The sequence below is a fragment of the Vanrija pseudolonga genome, chromosome 6 (assembly GCF_020906515.1).
Source record: "Vanrija pseudolonga chromosome 6, complete sequence".
Lineage (NCBI taxonomy): Eukaryota > Fungi > Basidiomycota > Tremellomycetes > Trichosporonales > Trichosporonaceae > Vanrija > Vanrija pseudolonga.
In genome coordinates this window covers 544546-563189 of record NC_085854.1, presented here as the reverse complement: position 1 = coordinate 563189, position 18644 = coordinate 544546, and the positions used below count along the sequence as shown (strand labels likewise).

At 63.9% G+C, this 18644-nt stretch overlaps 7 protein-coding genes across 7 annotated transcripts; 2 read left to right on the top strand and 5 right to left on the bottom strand.

Moving 5' to 3' along the window:
• Positions 1-81: 81 nt before the first annotated feature.
• Positions 82-1197, bottom strand: priA_15 (Protein priA; the record flags this gene model as incomplete). The annotated part of the gene is made up of 3 exons (XM_062774522.1): positions 82-223; positions 273-778; positions 1072-1197. 3 exons carry the CDS (start codon positions 1195-1197, stop codon positions 82-84), a joined length of 774 nt encoding a protein of 257 aa, XP_062630506.1.
• A 1317-nt stretch (positions 1198-2514) lies between these two features.
• LOC62_06G007998 (uncharacterized protein) lies at positions 2515-5001 on the top strand. Its single transcript, XM_062774521.1, has 3 exons — positions 2515-3199; positions 3289-4296; positions 4348-5001. Exons 1-3 carry the CDS (start codon positions 2913-2915, stop codon positions 4823-4825), a joined length of 1773 nt encoding a protein of 590 aa, XP_062630505.1. The 5' UTR covers positions 2515-2912; the 3' UTR covers positions 4826-5001.
• NIT4 (Bifunctional nitrilase/nitrile hydratase NIT4) lies at positions 4986-6896 on the bottom strand. Its single transcript, XM_062774520.1, has 4 exons — positions 6181-6896; positions 5669-6062; positions 5238-5554; positions 4986-5188 (listed from the first exon to the last, which is right to left on the bottom strand). The coding sequence occupies exons 1-4, from the start codon at positions 6679-6681 to the stop codon at positions 5081-5083; spliced, it is 1320 nt and encodes a 439-aa protein (XP_062630504.1). The 5' UTR covers positions 6682-6896; the 3' UTR covers positions 4986-5080.
• A 395-nt stretch (positions 6897-7291) lies between these two features.
• TUB-1A (Tubulin alpha-1A chain) lies at positions 7292-9558 on the bottom strand. The gene is made up of 7 exons (XM_062774519.1): positions 9422-9558; positions 9058-9109; positions 8987-9005; positions 8845-8900; positions 8660-8764; positions 8135-8556; positions 7292-8093 (listed from the first exon to the last, which is right to left on the bottom strand). Exons 2-7 carry the CDS (start codon positions 9073-9075, stop codon positions 7367-7369), a joined length of 1347 nt encoding a protein of 448 aa, XP_062630503.1. The 5' UTR covers positions 9076-9109; positions 9422-9558; the 3' UTR covers positions 7292-7366.
• Positions 9559-9966: 408 nt separating this feature from the next.
• Positions 9967-11931, bottom strand: CSE (Caffeoylshikimate esterase). Its single transcript, XM_062774518.1, has 9 exons — positions 11798-11931; positions 11669-11724; positions 11124-11518; positions 10928-11088; positions 10633-10874; positions 10552-10599; positions 10269-10484; positions 10208-10218; positions 9967-10144 (listed from the first exon to the last, which is right to left on the bottom strand). Exons 1-9 carry the CDS (start codon positions 11818-11820, stop codon positions 10061-10063), a joined length of 1236 nt encoding a protein of 411 aa, XP_062630502.1. The 5' UTR covers positions 11821-11931; the 3' UTR covers positions 9967-10060.
• A 246-nt stretch (positions 11932-12177) lies between these two features.
• Positions 12178-15744, top strand: treB (Neutral trehalase). The gene is made up of 4 exons (XM_062774517.1): positions 12178-12563; positions 12629-12672; positions 13084-13149; positions 13187-15744. The coding sequence occupies exons 3-4, from the start codon at positions 13114-13116 to the stop codon at positions 15608-15610; spliced, it is 2460 nt and encodes an 819-aa protein (XP_062630501.1). The 5' UTR covers positions 12178-12563; positions 12629-12672; positions 13084-13113; the 3' UTR covers positions 15611-15744.
• Positions 15745-15885: 141 nt separating this feature from the next.
• Positions 15886-18575, bottom strand: LOC62_06G007993 (uncharacterized protein; the record flags this gene model as incomplete). Its single annotated transcript, XM_062774516.1, has 5 exons — positions 15886-16341; positions 16408-16519; positions 16600-16811; positions 16845-17449; positions 17870-18575. 5 exons carry the CDS (start codon positions 18573-18575, stop codon positions 15886-15888), a joined length of 2091 nt encoding a protein of 696 aa, XP_062630500.1.
• Positions 18576-18644: the final 69 nt, after the last annotated feature.

Genomic DNA, 18644 nt, shown 5'->3' with positions numbered 1-18644 from the left:
CACCGACCTTTGGCTCGCGGCGGGTCGTTTGCATTGTCCATGGGGCCCAAATCTCTATGACCAGTGATATTAACATGACGATCAAACACTGCGGACCTTTGCCTGAGTGGTGGGTAGACAGGCGTTGTTGCGCAGGCGGAAGCCGTAGCGGCAGCCGGAGATGACACACTGGCCTTGTCGACAGGTAACGGCGCCGAAACGAACACCAGGGAGGGCGGTACAGCTGCCCGTGAGCGTGAGCATAGGGACGGCAGAGCAGGAGTACTACTCACTCTACGCCAGGCGCTGTCGTCATGTTCGTAGCTCCCGGCCCGTAGCGGCCATACCGACATCCACCGCACGACTCGAGCTCCGTGTCTGTCCTAATGCACTCATACGACTCGTCCCTCAGGTCGGGGTAGACACGGCAGCTCTCCAATCCAACCGGGCAGTAAGGGTTATCCACCAGCACCCGCTCAGCGTCGATCTGCAGTAAGCGCTGCTTCCTCCTAGCCAGGTGGGAGGCCGCCTGAGCAGGGGTGTGCGAGTACATGTAGAATGAGGACGGGCCGCACGACAGTCCAACGCCGGAGGTAAATGGCTGGTTGTTAGCGCAGAAGCAGTTGAACGTGGGTTCCGGGGTCCCTTGGAGATAAGCGTAAAGAAACCCCGCACACCCGGCCCAGCATGCCGTGGCAGTCATTGGGCCTCTGACGCCTCCTGCCAGGCCGTCGGCCGGGTTAAGGGTGAGGGATGCGGTACAGCCGAAGAAGACGAAGCTCGAGTAGAGGTTGTATGCCTAGGCCTCGTCAGAACGAGATCGGCCTGCAACTTGCCATGAGGCCGCTTCCGAGGCCGATTGCGGCGCACGATGCACCGTCGTTGGCGTTAGCTGTCATCAAGCCGCTTGGCGGGACGTAGTTTGGCGAGCAGCTGCAAGCGCCCGAGTAATAGTTCCACGTCATGTATTGGTAGGGTGGGGGGGCGTTGATCTGGCAAGCTAACTAGGGCTGTCAGCCTCGTCCGCGGCCGTGTCTGGCAGCTTACGGCGCAACCGGCGGCTGTCGCTTGGTTTGCCTGTATGAATCCCACCGGGGCTGAGGCGCTGCTATAGCACCCATAGAAGGTCTGTGTCGAGGCCGAGGACTGGCCGACAACTCTTGGACCGAGGAGCAGCACGACGACTAGGATACGGTGCAAGAGCCAGACTCGCCGCATCGTGGTCGGTGTGGGATCCTGAAGATAGACGGGTTTATGAGTCGGCTGGAACGAGATGACCTTAAGAGATATCATAGGATGGAAGATGGACATCCAGAACACTTGCGCTCGATCAGGATCTCAAGACATGGACGATGAGCATGGGCAGCGAGCGACGTGACAGAACGAGCTGCCGAGAGGATAGGCACCGCAGCAGACCTGGCGCGGGCGCCATTCAGCCGACATGTCTTATCCAGGGATTCTGAGAAACAGTAGATGCTTGTAAGGGGACCAGGACAGGTGGATCTGAGGTATAAGACATACTGAATGCCTCCTATTGCCAGTTCCGGAGTGATAGACATCATCCAAGACATCTCCGGTGGGCAAGGGTCGGCACTTATCTCCGTGGCAGGTCACTCATCATCGTGTCTGCCGCTCTTCCGAATGGCAGGTCTACCTCAAAGATAGGTGTGGCTGAATGCCGGCTAAGGTGTCGTCGTGAATTCTCAAGGGCCCGCCACAACGAAGACTGTGCCGCAGCTGGGGCTCAGATTCGTCCAGCCGTACACAGAGTCGGCGAATGGAGCCTGGGCCATTCAACCTGTTTGGGCATGAGTTGGGCTTAGAACATGGAGCAAGCCTGGCCATCTGGCCATTTCAACACTTCTTTGCTCACTGCATTCGGCTTGGAGGAGCGTTGACGATAAAAGGATAGACTTCGCGGAATCGGTCCATGGCACGCACGCAGTGTTCTGGCGTGCTTTAAAGCCTGTGTGACGCGCCAGTTCTCATTTCAGTGCCCACGACGGCCACCTACACAAGCTGACAGTTCGCTGATGAGGCGGCCCATGGGTTTCATGAATAGCACTCACTGTTTAGCTTTCGACAGAGCCTTGCGGTCCGTGTCGCCTTGTCCGCCTCATCACCTCGGCCTCCTGCCTGCTCTCTGACATATTTCTAACCGGGGGGGACTGCATAATCGAAAACGAGACCTGGGCGATTCGCAAGTCGGCCACTGTTAAGCTGTTAAACAAAGTAAGGGATCTCACGTGAGTGCCACGTGCTACCACATGGCACATTGCTTCCGCGCTCCCAACATCTCTCGTCATGCACCTGACAAAGCCGCGCATCCTCCCGGTGACGTCAGTGGCACTTGGCACCCGTCGCCGTCTCCACTTGTCTGATCCCCCCACTCTAACTCCGCCCAGCGTCCGCCTGCCTGCCAAGAGTGACGTCGGGGAGCACCACCGGGGCGGCGCAGTCGACGCCGAGAGGAGACGTCCTCGGCGCCCTTTATAACAGCGACGACGACGATAAAGACAGCCCAAACACTCAACCCCACACACACTCCTTGTCCCCCCCTCCAGACCCCACCCACTGGCCCAAGGCCATATCCCATCATTCCAACCACACTTGAACTCGGCCTCGTTGGCCTGCTCTCGCGCCCCGTCCTGCGCGCCGTTTTCGGTAACGGGAGTCAAAGCCAGGTACCGCAAGTGGTCGACGGCACTAGCAGTAGTAGCAACGCCGACGGAGCACCTACTGTAGCAACTGCTGCAGCAACCTCGACTTCAGCACCACTCCCATCGCCACCACACTCGGACGCAAGCAGCGACACCGACCACAACTCGCCTACAACTAAAGCATTCGTCCCCGTGCCCGTGCCCGCGGCAACGTCCAGTACCACCAGCCCCACCACCGCGCCCGGCCCCACACCCACACTTGCAGCCCCCGCAATGGCCGACCCCGCCGTCGTGACGCAGGGCGACACCGACCACTTGGCCGCGCAGGCCCGTAACCTCAGCATCGCGGATGCAGGGCCGTCTGCGGGCAAGCTCGCGCCGCCCGACGCCGCGCTGAGTGCAGTGGGCCCGCCAAGCTCGGTCGGCGCCGTAGAGGACGAGGACCAGACGCGGGGCGTCGTTCCTGTACCCGTCGTGATTCCAGCCAACGGTGCAAACGGGCACGCGTCCACCTCTAACGGCCATGCGTCGGCTTCCAACGGCCATGCCGAGCGGCCGACGTGAGTACCGCGTCGCGCGCGTCGCCACCGCGTCGCCCGCCATGTCGTGTGACTCTGGGAAAAGGTAATATACTGACACACACACGCAGCCTCAGAGACGCGCCATCCAGGTCGTACCTCAGCCGCCCGGAGATCGTCACGTCGTACGAGCGCCCGCTGAGCGAGGCGAGGCCGACCGCGTCCCGCAACCAGTCGACGGCGAGCGCCAAGCCCCCGGCCGCAGAGAACGGGGTGAGCCCCACAGCGGCTGCGGTCGCCGGTGCCGCCGGTGCCGGTGCTGTCGCCGGCGCTAGTGCTGCTGCGGTCACTGGCAATGCCAATGGCACTGCTGCCACTGCCCCTGCTGCTCCCGCCAGCCCCTCCCCTGTGCGCACGAAGAAACACCGCACCCAGTCCTACGTTGTGATTGAGAACCCGGCCCGCCAGCCGACACAGGTCCTCGACACGCCCCTCGTCGCCGAGTCGCACACCGGCTCGTTTGGCGAGATCAAGGCGCCTGTCCCGCAGCGTCCGGCGTCGGCGCACGCCGGCGTGCTCCGCACCTCGAGCACGGCGAGCCAGCCGCGCCCGCACTCGGTCGCGCACACGCGTGCCGACTCTGAGCGGTCGTTCAAGCACACTGGCGTGCCGCTGTCTCCGCAGCGCTCGCGGCTGCCCCCGATCCAGGACAGCCACGACCACGACCAGCAGCACCCCGTCGACGCGGCAATGCACGGGCTGATCGTGGGCCAGGTCGCGACGCAGGCGCACCAGCGCGCGCTGCAGCAGCAGCTGCCTGCGCCGGGCCCATACAACCCCGGCCATCCGGGCCACGGGCACCAGCCGAGCTACCAAGGCCACCAGCTGTACGATGACGGCCCTGTCGCGCGCCCGCGCTCTGCATTTGGCGCGCGCCCCGAGCCCGTGTTCGTCGAGGGCGACTACAACCCCCACCTGGGGCGGAGCAACACGGCCATGAGCCGCGCGACGACGACGCGTACCGGCGCAGGACTCGCCCGCGGCGCCAACGGCGGCACGATCGGGTCGAGGCGTGGCGCGTTTGGCCGCGGTGCTGGCTTCAGCGTCGGCACGCAGCCGCAGGAGGTGCTGGGCAGGGAGTGAGTCGGAGCCACTACCTTGAGTTTTACGTCCACTGACACACGTCCCAGTGACATTCATGCCCGTGCCGAGGCCTCGGAGCGCATGCTCTCCAAGGACCAGCTGCGCCGCCTGTCTCAAATGGAGCGCAAGGACGCCAAGAAGCTCGCCAAGATGCTCAAGGAAGAAGGGCGCGCCGAAGCGCGTGCCGTCGCGCAGTCGATCGCCGACGTCGGCCGCCTCGGCCGGCTGCAGAAGAATGCGATCGAAGAGGAGCGCAAGAGCCAGCACCGGCTCGCCAAGTGGACTAGCCGCGAGCACCGCGCGCGCCTGCGCTTCTTGAAGGAGAAGGAGAAGTACGAGCGCATCGAGTCCGAGCTGCGTAACGCCGAGAACGACTTTGAGGAGCGCCGCGACCACGCTGCTGGGCTCACGGCGCAGGTGGCCGAGCGCACGCAGGAGATTGACGACATGCGCGCGCAGAAGGCCGCAGATGATCGCGAGCGCCAGGTCAAGCTCACTGCGCTGAAGAACCCGGCGCATGCCTAGGCGCGGAGCGCTGGAGAGCCGCCACTGTTCCAAGTACACGCTGTTGCGCCTGCACCCACATACAACACACCCGCCGCCACAAACTATAATACACTCGTTGGCGATGTACTACCACCACCACCACAACAACAATTCGCTGGAGCCAGCCTCGCGATAGGTCCACACGTCGATACATGATGCTACTGTTTGCTTGTTGCGTGCGCGATGCACTTGATTTGATTTCTTGCTGCGGCCCCTGTCCTCGCTCACACTACACTACGAGCCGCCAACCTGGCCGAGCAGCTCCATGAGGAGCGTCTCGCGCGAGTAGTGGCCGACGGGGTCAAAGTCGAGCTTTGCGCCGTCGATGAGCCCGAGGTCGAGCTGGGCGTGGCGTTAGCCACCTATCTCCCCTCCTTCTTGTGCCACTCACATCAGCGTAGATGATGCCCTCCTTGTCCCACAAAGGCCCAGCCAGCACGTCCCCGAGCGGGCCGACAATCGCGCTCCCGCCGCGACTCCAAACCTCGGGCAGCTTCTCGGCCTTGACCTCGTCGCCGACGGAGGGGGGGTAATCGGGCGGAAAGTCGCCGGCCGCCTGGTACTGGTTTGCCGTGATGACAAAGCAGCGGCCCTCCATCGCGACGTGCTGCATCGTCGGCAGCCAGGTCGTGCGCCCGTCGGCCGTGGGCGCGAGGTAGATCTCGACGCCCTTCTTGTAGAGGAGGTATCGGGCGAGGGGCATGTAGTCTGGAATGGAGCACGAGCGTCAGCGAGTGCGCGGGGGGTGCTTGTGGCAGCGAGGCAGGTCATGCCGCGATGCACGCTGCCTCGCTCGCCTGCGGCTCGCTCGGCACTACTCACTCTCCCAGCAGATCAGCGCCCCGACTTTGCCAATAGAAGTCTGCACGACGGGCATATTATCGCTGCTCCCCGCGCCCGCGCCCTCGGCATCGCGCTTCAGGCCGATGGGGTTGGTCCCCTCGCCCTGGGACCACACAATGCGCTCCGCGGCGGTCGGCTGGAGTTTGCGGTGCTTGCTCAGCAACACGCCGTTGGGCCCGAACAGCAGGTTGGTGCACCAGAGCGTTGAGCCGACGTTGCTCGCTTCCACCACGCCGACGGACAGGAAGATGGCGTACTTCTTTGCGATCTGCGCGAGCTGTTGGAACGCCCAGAAGTCTTGCTCTGGGCGCTGTTCGGTCGAGGTCGAGAGCCAGTCGCGGCCTTCGGCGCCGAGGGGGACCTTGACGGAGGACTGGGGCGTCAGCTAAAGCTCGCGAGGTGCAGCCGGGCGGAGTGGAGCAGCGCGCAAGCACCCACGTCTCATCGCCCACCCACCCCACCCCCGCCATACCCACCTCGGGCGTACTCACCTTGACATACTTGCCATACCACTCGCGGTTCTCGGCGGTGCGGGAGCCAATCTTGAAATCAAGATGGCGGGGGTACGCGCTCAGAAACGCCTCGGGCAAGACGACGAGTTCGGCGCCGTTATCCCGCGCGGCGAAGACAAGCGAGCGGAGCTTGTGCATGCTCTTGTGGAGGTCGTACGCGACCGGCGCGGCCTGGATCGCAGCGACGCGGACCATGGTGGGCGGGGGCAGGGCGCGCGCAGAGGGGTTAGGACGGGCGTGCAGTGATGGCCTTGGGTCGTGCGGGAGAGGGACGGGGTGCTGCGCGTACCACTCGCGCTGTTCTTGCCTCGTGCGTGACGAGCTCGGCTGGAAGGGGAGTGACGGCGTCTGGGAGAGGTCGGGGGTCGGGATGAGGCTGTCCCACTCTGCTGGGGTCGACGCGAGGAGGTGTACTCTGCGGTTGGAGCGGTTGGGCTGAGGCTGCGGCGGGGCGTCGCTGTCCGTTGCGTCTGGGGGCATGGGGCTCAGCTCAGGCCGTCTTATAGTATCCGGCCAGAGTGGGTCGAGTGGGCGGTCGTGCGTGCGGAGTGTTGCCGCCAGGCGCGCGCTTGGCGGATCACGCAAGCCGTCGTCGTCGTCGCGATGTCGCCGATGGCCCGAGATGTGAAGGCCGATGTGCGAGTCGATACCGGGTGCCGCGGTCACGCGCCCGGAATCTGGATATCTGGGAGACGAGACGAGGGAGACGTCGTGCAGCCGCCTCCATTCATGCTGCTGCTCTTATAGACATGACGGAGTAGCCGCTGCCTTGCGGAGGTCGGACGCTCGCCGGCCAACACGCCGTTGTGGGGTGCGGAGGGGCACCGCAGTCGAGATTACCCGTTGAGCCTGGCCAAGTGGGCCAGGTGCCACACTCGCTGCCTTATCCGCCCCTCCCCTATACCACTCACCCCCGTCGGACGACTGACGACGCTCAGGCACACGGACGGAGACAACAACAAAAAGGAAAAACCAACGCGTCGGGGTTACAGTTGGCGAGACTGACTGGCCTCGCAGTCGCCACCAGACGCACACGCGTCAGTGCTACCCCCCGCCCCTCCCCCTCGCGCTCGTGCCGCACCTCGCCCCGCTCGGTGCAGCACTCGCATACGCACTACTAACAAACGATGAATCAAGGACACGACATTACGTTACGACTAGACGTCTAGTACTCGCCCTCCTCCTCCTCGGCGTCGACAGAGTCGATGCCAACCTCCTCGTAGTCCTTCTCAAGAGCGGCAAGGTCCTCACGAGCCTCGGAGAACTCACCCTCCTCCATACCCTCACCAACGTACCAGTGGACGAAGGCACGCTTAGAGTAGAGAAGGTCGAACTTGTTGTCAAGACGGGCCCAGGCGGTGGCAATGGCAGTCGTGTTGGAGAGCATGCAGAGCGAGCGCGAGACCTTGGCGAGGTCGCCACCGGGAACGAGCGCAGGGGGCTCGTTGCAGATACCGAGCTTGAAGCCGGTAGGGCACCAGTCGACGAACTGGATGGTGCGCTTGGTGCGGACGTTGGCGACGGCAGCGTTGACGTCCTTGGGGACAACGTCTCCACGGTAGAGAAGACAGCAGGCCATGTACTTGCCCTGGCGGGGGTCGCACTTGACCATCTGGTTGTTGGACTCGAAGCACGAGATGGTCATCTCGGCAACCGAGTTGGACTCGTGGAACGCCTTCTCGGCCGAGATGACGGGGGCGTACGTGGCCAGGGGGAAGTGGATACGGGGGAAGGGGACCAGGTTGGTCTGGAACTCGTTCAAGTCGACGTTGAGCGAGCCGTCGAAACGGAGCGAAGCGGTGATCGACGAGACGACCTGGGCGATAAGGCGGTTAAGGTTGGTGAACGAGGGCGAGGCAATGCCGAGGTTGCGACGGCAGATGTCGTAGATACTAAGCACTTGTCAGCTCCACTCTCTTTGCCCTCCACTCACGCCTCGTTGTCGACCATGAACGAACAGTCAGAGTGCTCGAGGGTGGTGTGGGTGGTGAGGACCGAGTTGTAGGGCTCGACAACCGAGGTCGACATCTTGGGGGCGGGGTAGACCGAGAACTCGAGCTTGGACTTCTTGCCGTAGTCGGTCGAGAGACGCTCAAGGAGGAGGGCACCGAAACCCGAGCCGGTACCACCACCAAACGAGTGGAAGACGAAGAAGCCCTGGAGGCCCGAGCAGTTGTCGGCAAGGCGACGGACCTGCTCGAGGACCGAGTCGACAAGCTCCTTGCCAATGGTGTAGTGACCACGGGCGTAGTTGTTGGCAGCGTCCTCCTTGCCCGTGATCATGGTCTCGGGGTGGAAGAGCGAGCGGTAGGTGCCGGTGCGGACCTCGTCAACGACATTGGGCTCGAGGTCGACCTGTGGGAGGCGCATGTCAGCACGTGTAGGCAAGGGGCCGGGTCCGCGCGGCGTGTTGGCGCTGGCGCCCCGCCGATTTTTTTGTTGCTTGTTCACTACTCACGTAAAGCGAACGGGGGACATGCTTGCCCGAGCCGGTCTCGGAGAAGAAGGTCGAGAAACCGTCGTCGTTGTGCGAAGGAGAGGTTTCCAAAAGGCGACCGTCGGGCTGTGCACTGCGTGAGCAGAGTGTCCAAGCGCGAGCGAGCGAGCGCAAGCGCGCGCCGCCGCCGTTCCACGTCAACGTACGCTCAGGCCGTGCTCAATGGTGTAGAGCTCCCAGCACGCATTACCGATCTGGACACCTGCGTGGTGGTTAGTTTCGCAGTAGCGTCGTGTAGCAGCCCTGCGTGACGGGGGGCTACACTGGTGAGGTTGTAGTAGTACGCACCGGCCTGACCGACGTGGAGCTGGAGGGCGAGTGTTAGCAAACGCCGCGTAGTGTGTGGCCGTCACACTCACCGAGATGACCTCACGCATAGTGACTGTTGAGGAAAAGGAGAGTTAGATAAGTCTGCGCGGCGCAAGCAGCAGGATTATAGAACGTGGAAGTTGCGAGTTGTGGGATGCAGGGGGGAGGAGGAGGAAAGTAGTTGGGACGAGCGACGAGGCAAGAGGAGTGGACCGGATAGGAAAGTAGGCGGCGTGGGCGTTGGCAGCGCGCGGGACGGGGGCGGATCGGTGGGTGGTAGGTGGGTGCGAATGAATAGGACGAGAACGGTCGTGGTAGCGGCAGCAGGTGGGTGGTGGGGGCGGCGGCAGCAGCGGGCGCGGGGGAGAGACGGCGTGAGCACATGCGCGCCGCACAACACGTCGCCCAGCGTACCTTTTTAAAGTTGTTGAACAAACCTGGAATGCTTTGTTGCGTGCTCGAAACTGATCAGCTGGAGGGGCAGCGATAAGAGTCGAGGTGGTTGAACAAAGTAGAGAAATGGTCGAGTTGGAGGAGAAGACGAGGAAGGGTCGACTTGGGATGTAACGGTGTGGTCGAAGCTGCCGTGTTGTGTTACAATCGGCGGCGGCGAGGCGCGCGACGGCGGCGGCAGACGGGCGGGGGGGTGCAGCCAGGCAGGCAGGCAGGCGGAAGCTGGGCTGGGCTGGGCTGGGCTGGTGGGCCTGGCTGGCTGGCTGGCTTGCCTTTCCTTGCCTGGCTGGCTGGGCTCAACTTGGCCCAACTTGGGTCAGGCGTGACAGCCCGGGAGCAGCCTAGTGCCCGTCGTGGCCCTCCCCCCCTCCCCCCTGGCTCGCGCGCGGCGCGTCGTCGCCGCACGGATCCACGCGCCTTGACCCCCGTCAACCCTCTAGGCCCTGAGCCCACCCAGGCGGCATTTGGGCCTTTTCCCCGGCAGTGGCACTGGCGAAAGCAGCTGGGCATTCCTTTGTTTACATCTATGCCATGCACCACCTCTGGGCACCACTGGCATGCACAAACTCTATAACGCAACACGTACACGCGCCTACGCGCCTACTTGCACCGCTCAATGAGCCACGAGCGCCAGTCGGCAAGGACACGCTGCCGCTTCTCATCATCGGCAGCGTCAATCCCAACCTGCAACAGCATCAGCAACGCCCCTCCCAGCACAGGCCTCTAGCCCAAATCTCTCTTCCTCACCTTGAGCATGACTGCGTGTGTCAGCAGTGCCTCGCTTTGACCTACAATCTCGTGAACTCACCGTGCTCGTAGCCGTCGTAAATCGTGATCTGCTTGTCCTTGTTTGGCAGGCGCGCAAACAACTTCTCGGTTCCGTGGTACGACGTCGCGCGGTCAGCGTTACCGTGGACGAGGCGGATCGGCGCGTCAATCCCCTCGGCGTCCTTTTGCACCTCGATCATGCCATCCAGCAGCGAGAGGCCAGTGCCGACGCGCAATAGGCCATGGTAGCACAGTGCTGTGTGTGTGTCAGCGTCAGAATCAGCGACCGCGTGGCGACGTCTCCACGCTCCGCTGGCACTCACGGTCCGCAAAGAAGTCGGCCTCGACACGCGGGTCATCACTAACATTGCCTGGAGTCAGCTTTGTCATTCCTTCCAACCCACCTCGCACGCCCTTCACCACGGGAAGGGCGCCGGCAATGGCGCGGACAGTCTGGCCGATGAGCTGGACAATCTTGGGCGGAGTCGACTCCTTTGACGCCTCGACCATGGGGCACAGCACGAACGCGCCAGCGACATGCGGGCGGGGAGGCTTGTTACCCTCTGGGCCGCCGTTCGCGTCGTCGCCCGCGCTGACGATCTTGGCCGAATCAGACGAGGGAGGGTACTTGTAGATGTAGTCGAGGCTGGGCAAGTGTCAGCGCCTATCCCCCCCCCCCCCTAGCCCCTAGCCACCCACCATGTCCAACCGCCCATCGACGCCCCGCTGATGAACACCTGCTTCTGCGTCCTACCGTGCGCGAGGTCCCAGCCGACGACATCCTTGAGCACTGTGTGCACGGCCGCCGGGAGGAGGTGGATGGACGGGATGTACGAGTTGATGCCTGTCGAGCGACCGTACTGTCGTCAGCTAACTCAAGGGTTGCATAGCTCACCGAAGGAAGGTCGGGAATGATGACCCTAAAGCCGGCCTTGAGGAAGTGGAGCACGTGCGGGGCGTACCGCAGGCCGTAGTCGCTCAGCCCGTGGACGAGGATCAGGTCGTGGTCCTTGCCCTTGCCGCCTGCCTCCCAGCCTCCATCCGGCTCGTCCATCTCCCAGACCGAGTAGAAGATCCAGCGGCCGCCGCGCTTGACACCTTCCTTGATTTCCTTCTCCTTGAGCTCGACATTCTCAGAGTAGACAATCTCGGTGGTCTCGTACGCCTCCTCCCACGTCTTGAAGGCCGAGTTGGGCTTGAGGAAGACGCGCCGGAACGTGTGGTGCACCTTTGGGTTGTCGAGCAGTGCCTGCGTAGGCGGGTGGTGCGGCAGGAGGTACCGGCCGTAGGCTGGACATACAATGTTAGCACCGCGCGTGGAAAGGGCCAAGACATGTGGTACTTCGGCGGCCTCGGACCCCCTCCGAGCCGCCGGCAATGTCGCCATGGGTGCGAGCTCTGTGCGAGGGCCCGGCGGCTCGGCTGCTCAGGACTACTCACTCGGGTCGGCCACGGTGTATAGGTGCGTTGCGACGGCGTATGGCTCGACGACCTCCCTGTGTGTGTCAGCGGTGAAATACGGCTGGGGGCAACAACACGTGGGTCGGCTCGGTGAGGAAGAGTACGCACCATACGGGGTTGTGGAGGGGCATTATGGGTTTAAAGTTGCTCAAATGTAGGATGAGCGTGTAGGAGTATTATTCTAAAGAGTGTATAGCTCGCCGTCAAAGGTCGATGCGTTCGATGGTTGTTGTCAATGTCGATGATGATTGTTCAAGATGGAGGACGGACGCGCTGTCGAGTTGCCGCTGGTGTCATTGGCAGTGACGAAGGTGGTCGCCGGTGAAATAGCACTGCGGGGTCTCCACGTCGGACAGTGTTCGGTGTAGCGCCGAAGTGCCCTTCCTCCCGTGCTGCGCCGCCCGGCGTGGCTCCGACAAAGCAATAGCCCTGCCTAACTCCCACCAGCCTGCATCACTCATCCTCCTTGCACCCCCCCCCCACCCCCCCGCCAAGCATCAGCAAGCGAAGTCCTTCACGCCGTCCACAACCGCCCCTCCTCGTCGTTTTCTCTGCTGCAAGACACAAAGAGAGTGTGCCCCGCACGTCGCTCCTCTTCCTACTTGTACTCTACGTGACATCCATCTCACACCCCCTCTTGCCCCCTTTCGCACTCCCCCCACTCGACGGGCACTCCTTATCGGCACCTTGGCTCGCCACTGCTGCGACCGCCGCTGCCTCAAAATCTCCAGCCCCTCCCAGCCCCCTCATCCCCTCGCCGCTCCGCCTGCTGCGCACCTCGCTCTCGCTGTCTCTGTCAGCATCAACATCACCTTCCTCCCACTCTCCCACAGCCCCATCGCACACCGCATCACACCAAGCACCTGCTCCATCTGTAAGTCACTTTGGCTTGTTGTGGCGTGCCGCCGGGATAATTCATTTCAGCTGACAGCTCGACAGTCAGGTGACACCCGTGTCAAAACCTTTAGCGAGCACCTAAAACAGTGAGTACTGAATTCGGTATCGCGAGCGCGGTATGCGTCGTAGCGACGTGGTGCAAACACGCCCGTGGGGCGGGAACACTGCCGATAACGAGGAGTGCGTGGTGGGCGCGGGGCGGGGCACGATGGCCTTGGTGGGACACACAGCAATGGCCTGAACAAGGCTAGTCGTTCTCCACACCGGTGCCCTTCCCACCACCATCACCACTTGAACGCCGGCTGGCAGCCCACCTCCACATTACGGCGCTCGCCGTGTTTTGTGGCTTCGGTGTCGTGCCGAGGTGTTATCGGGGGAACCGCGGCCTATCCTCGCTTCCCCGCGACTAACCCAAGCGGGATGTATTTCAGGCCTGTTGTGCCTCGACATCCATCCCGCACCTATGTGATGCACGACAACGTGCTGACCCGCGTCAGGCTTTGCTCTCTGTATCACCCACCTGCGCAATGTCCAACCCGACCGAGCAGCATGTGCGCCCGACGGTGAGTGCAGCCGCGCCGAGCTCCGCTAACCCGCCAGCTCCCCCAGCCCAAGCCCAAGAACGTAATCTACGTCGATCCCGATGGAGAGGCCAACGAGACGCTCCCGCCGGTCAACGCCATGGCGGAGGACTACTACGGCGGCAAGAAGGTCTACCCCCGCGCGCGTACCCTCTCCAACGCCGGCACGACGGGCACGACCAAGTCTCGCCCGATGACCATGAACGGCGAGACGATCCAGCGTAACCGCCGTCTCTCGCACGACGAGGTGCCTTCCGCGCCGCGCCGCTTCCTCGTCGACGTCGAGGAGACGATCCGTCTCGTTCTCGCGCAGGAGGACACCGACAACAACTGCCAGATCTCGATCCACGACTCTGGCCCCAAGCTCATCTCGCTCGGTACGGCCAGCTCCAACGCGTACCGCACGTGGGATGTGCGCGGCAACTACATGCTGTCCAACCTGCTCCAGGAGCTCGCCCTCGCGCGCGACTATGGCCGCCGCTTCATCGTGCTTGACGAGGCGCGTCTCGCCGAGAACCCTGTGGATCGCCTGTCGCGCATGATCAAGAATTCCTTCTGGAACGCCCTGACCCGGCGGATCGACGCACAGGGTATCGAGGTGGCGGCGGCGGATCCCAAGAACCGCTCCCGCCGCAACATTGCGCGTATCTACGTGCCGTTTGGCGAGGACGAGATGTTTGAGCACTACAAGGGCATTGCCAAGGAGAAGCCAGAGCTCAAGCTCGAGGTCATCCAGCTGCCAAAGGACTGTGACGACCCGCAGTACGTCAAGTCGCTCAACGAGACCCCCGGTATCCTGGCCCTGGCCATGAAGAAGGTCGACGGCAAGCTCGAGGCCCTTCCGTTCGTCGTCCCCGGTGCGCGCTTCAACGAGATGTACAACTGGGACTCGTACTTTATGGCGCTCTCGCTTCTTGTCGACGGCCGCCTCGACCTCGCCATGGCCATTGTCGAGCACTTCATCTTCCAGATCAAGCACTACAACAAGGTGCTCAACGGCAACCGCACATACTACCTGTGTCGTTCGCAGCCTCCTTTCCTCACCGACCTTGCGCTCCAGATCTTCAACCAGATGGACCGCAGCAAGATGGCCGAGAACAAGGAGTGGCTCAAGCGTGCCATTTCGGCCGCCATCAAGGAGTACCACCGCTACTGGATGCAGGAGCCCGCGCTCCACATTGGTACTGGTCTCTCGCGCTACCGCCCCAAGGGTGTCGGTATCCCTCCCGAGACCGAGGCGACCCACTTCACCCACATTCTCCAGCCCTACGCCGACAAGTACGGCATCTCGGTCAACGACTTTATCGAGGGCTACAACGACGGCAAGATTGTCGAGCCCGGTCTCGACGAGTACTTCCAGCACGACCGTGGTGTGCGCGAGTCGGGCCACGACACGACATACCGCTTCGAGAAGAAGTGCGCCGACCTCGTCACTGTCGACCTCAACTCGCTGCTGTACAAGTACGAGATTGACATTGCTTCGGCGATCGACTGCCTCTTCGACGACAAGTTTGAGCTCGAGGAGGAGTTTGAGCTCTCGCCCTGGCCCATCACCGAGGAGGCATTTGCGTCGTCTGAGCGCGAGCTCTCGACCTCGCGCCCGATGAACTCGGCCGAGTGGTACGAGCGTGCCCGCGTCCGCAAGCAGCGCATGGACGAGTACCTGTGGAACGACGGCCGCAGCATGTACTTTGACTACGACACGAAGAAGAAGAAGCAGTCGCTGTACGAGTCGGTCACCACCCTCTGGCCTCTGTGGGCCGGATGCGCGTCCGAGACGCAGGCGCTCAAGACGGTGCGCAACGCCATGCCCAAGTTTGAGGTCGCCGGTGGCCTGGTATCCGGTACCGAGGAGTCGCGTGGCCAGATCTCGCTCGACCGCCCGAACCGGCAGTGGGACTACCCGTACGGCTGGCCTCCACACCAGATCATGGCGTGGGTCGGTCTCGAGCGCTATGGCTTCCTGGACGACGCGGCACGCCTCGCCTACCGCTGGGTGTATATGATGACCGTGTCGTTTGTCGACTTCAACGGCATTGTGCCCGAGAAGTTTGACGTTGTCGGCCTCTCGCACATGGTCGACGCCGAGTACGGCAACCAGGGCATTGACTTCCGCTTCGTCCCTCGCGAGGGCTTTGGCTGGATGAACGCGGCGTACCAGATTGGCCTGCAGTGCTTGACGACGGGCATGCGCCGTGCCGTGGCGACGTGCACCACGCCATGGGAGTACTTTGGCCTCCCTACCCCCGACCTCCCCGCGATCCGCAGGCGCGAGGACCGCGCCGCGGTCGAGGAGGCAGCCAAGAAGCGCGAGCGAAGGCCTTCGGCTGCTGGCGGGCTCACGTTTGCGCAGACGCTCGACAAGCTGCGCAACATCAAGATTGAAGAGAAGGGCAACTTTGGCCCCAGCAGCGTGGCCGGCCCGAGCGGAACGAGCAACTAGGACTCTTTGTAGTAGCATTGAAGGCGGCAGCCTCACCATAGAACGTTTTACATCAACGGCAACAGTAGCCGGAAGCGTGTGTAGATTGTACCGATGGAGCATTGTGTGACGCGAGTGCGAGCGCAGCGAGCACGAGAGGAGGGAGGGTGGGGCAAGCAGACTTGTAGGCGGCAGCAAGGTGTGGCTGGCTGGCGTCAATGAGTGGCACCAATGTCACATAATCCATATGCAAACCCAGAACTAAACTATGAATATGATGATGATCTACGATCAACCTAGATCTCTTTATGGACAACCCACGCCGCGAGCGAGATACGCGTGCCCTCTGTGGGCGTCTCGGCGGGGCTCTCGGGGGGAGTGTACGGCCAGCGGGCGGGGTTGATCTCGGCGAGCACGCGACCAGCGCGGTCGCCGTCGCTCCCGGCCGTACGCGAAGCCTTGACGAACGCCGTGCCCTTGTACTCTAGCGCGCTGCGGATCCACGTCATGGCCGCGTCGGCGAGCGCGCCGGGCGCATTGTCCGGCGCAAACATGTTGCCGCTGGGCGGCGCGAACGTGTCGCTGAACACTGGCCGCGTGGCGCCCGCCGCCACGCCGTGCGTCGCCGGCAGGTGCAGCTGCAGTGCGAAGAGCGGGTTGGGCTGCACGTAGTCGCTTAGCAGGAGCGAGGAGAACGTGTTGGATACCGAGGGCGGGGCGGTGGGCGGGGCCTCGAACGACATTTCGACGATCTGGGCGCGAGTTAGTGGCGAAGAGAGGAAGACACTTGCCTCGAGCACACCCCCCGGCTTCAGCACCCGCATCGCCTCGTCGAGCAGCTCGGCCCACCGCGTCTCGGGCACCCCGAGGCCCAGGAAGCGCATGTGCACCATGTCGAACGTGTTGCACTGGTACGGCAGGCCGTCGAGGCTGCGGCTGTTAGCTGGGATCAGATCAGGTGGAGGTGCCTCGCGCGCTGCGCTGCGCGCGCTCGGCAACGCCCCGCTCACAAATTATACTGCTCAAACTTGATCCTGCTCGCGACACTCGCCCACATGCCCGCGCCGGCGGCCGTGCCGGCGCTGCTGGTTCTTGCGCGCACCTCTGCCGCCACAAGGCTGTCGAGGTCGATCTGGACGGGCACAATGTCCGCGCCGACAATGTTCGTCTCGGGCCACTGGAGCGCCGCGGAGATGGGCCACAGGCCGGTGCCTGTTCCGAGCTGTCGTCAGCGCCGCTGCCACTGCAGACTCACATCCAGCACCAAGCCCGGCTCGTCGGCGTCGACGAAAGAGTGGCGCCCGTTGGCCACCTCGTACATCGTCTCATGTAGCCGCGCCTCGAGGTCCAGCACGGCGCGCTCATACCCCACCTTGTAGATCGCGCGGACCTCGCGCCCGTCCGCCGCGCGCCAGATGCGGCGCACGCCGCCTGCGCCGCGCGGCGTCGGGGGCTCGTACCACCCCTCCTGTGTCGCGGGGAGCAGGGGCATCGCGGCGGCCCCCTCGGCGGAGAGCACAGCCGGCGATTCGCACACGGGCGCGCTGGTCTCCCAACTCGAAAACGCCTCGGTCGTCGTTGGCGTCGCGCAGTCGAGGCTGATGTCGCTCGGGCGGTAATGGTGCACGCTCTGCGAGGTACGCGTGGACCCCTCGCGCGCCCTGGTGAAGAGGTTGGAGAAATCCGTGCCGCTCGTCGCGACCGACGCCTCGCTCTCCGTCGGCGCGGTGGAGAGCATGCCGAACGGGGCAGCAAAGCCGGCCGACGCGAACGCCCCCGACGAGGACCACGTGTGGCCCGAGCTCCCGCCCGTCGTGTGTGGCCTGCCGCGTCCTTTCGCGCTCTTGTTGCTCCCAAAGGCTGGCGGCGTGGCCGGCAGGAGCACCGGCGCGATGCGCGGCGAGTGGGGCGGCGAGCGCGGCGTAGGCGGCAGAGGGCTCGGCGCGTGTACCGGTGTCGCTGTCGCACTCGCCGTCGGTAATGGCCGTACCGCGATGCCCGGGGACGACGGGCACGGGGACGGCGGCAGCCCCGCGGCCACAGCCGCGCCAATTCCCCCGACAGAGCCGCCGCTCGCGAGCACAGAGTACGAGTGGCTGCTCTGCGGCGAGTGGCTGTGCGTGTGGTAGTACTGCGACACTGCGCTGCTCGCGTCCGCGACGCTGCGGCGCACGCTCTTCCAGCTGCTCAGTGCGACCGTCGAGCTCGAGGCATGTGCTTGTGCTTGTTGCTGGTCAGTACTTGAGCTGCGACTGCTTCCTTTGACCACATCAGGCGTACCCTCGCTTCCAAGGGCTGTGCTGCGGGGCACGCGCAGGCTCGCCATGCGCGACGCGCGCCGGCTCAGGCTGCCGAACAGGTTGCTGCTGTGGTCGTGGTGCCGGCGGTCGGGGTCGACCGCGCCGTCCGAGACATGTTTGCTCGTTGCGCCGGGGGCCGCACGGGGGGTGAGGCTGGCAAGCGTGCCAGATGCGCCGCGCCGCTTGCTGCTGCCGCCCCCTCCCAACTCGGCCTCGCTGCGGCTCGCCGCCGCGAGGTGCTCGCGCTCCCACGCGGCCCACGCAGCGCCGGGGTTCACCGCCGAGCCCTTTGCCTTGCCGCCCGCGTACACTGCGACGCTTGGCGCCGACGGCGGGAACTGGCCCGGCACGGGGGTTGGGGGGAGGACGACGGGCACCGGCAGCGCGACGGACAGGTCGTCGGTCCACCCCTGCGGCACGCCTTTGACGCTCAGCAGCGCCGGCGGTGCCGTCTTGACGCTCAGCGCTGGCGTCGGCCCTGGCACTGGCGCCGGCGTCGGCGGTGTCGACGGCAGCGGGTGCGCAAAGGCAGAGTACACGCTCGGCTGGTGTCCCGAGTGGACCGAGCTCGCGCGGGACGTGGCCGCCGACGCCGCCGCCGAGTCGTGCCCTCCGCCGTGGTGGCTGCCGCCGCCGCTCGAGTGGCCGAAGATGCCGAACTTGATGGGGGTTTTTGGCCGGCCCATTGTTGTTGGCGCGGGCTGGTGCTGCTGTAGCGCAGGGAGAGGTGAGAGACGAGACGAGTGACGAGATAG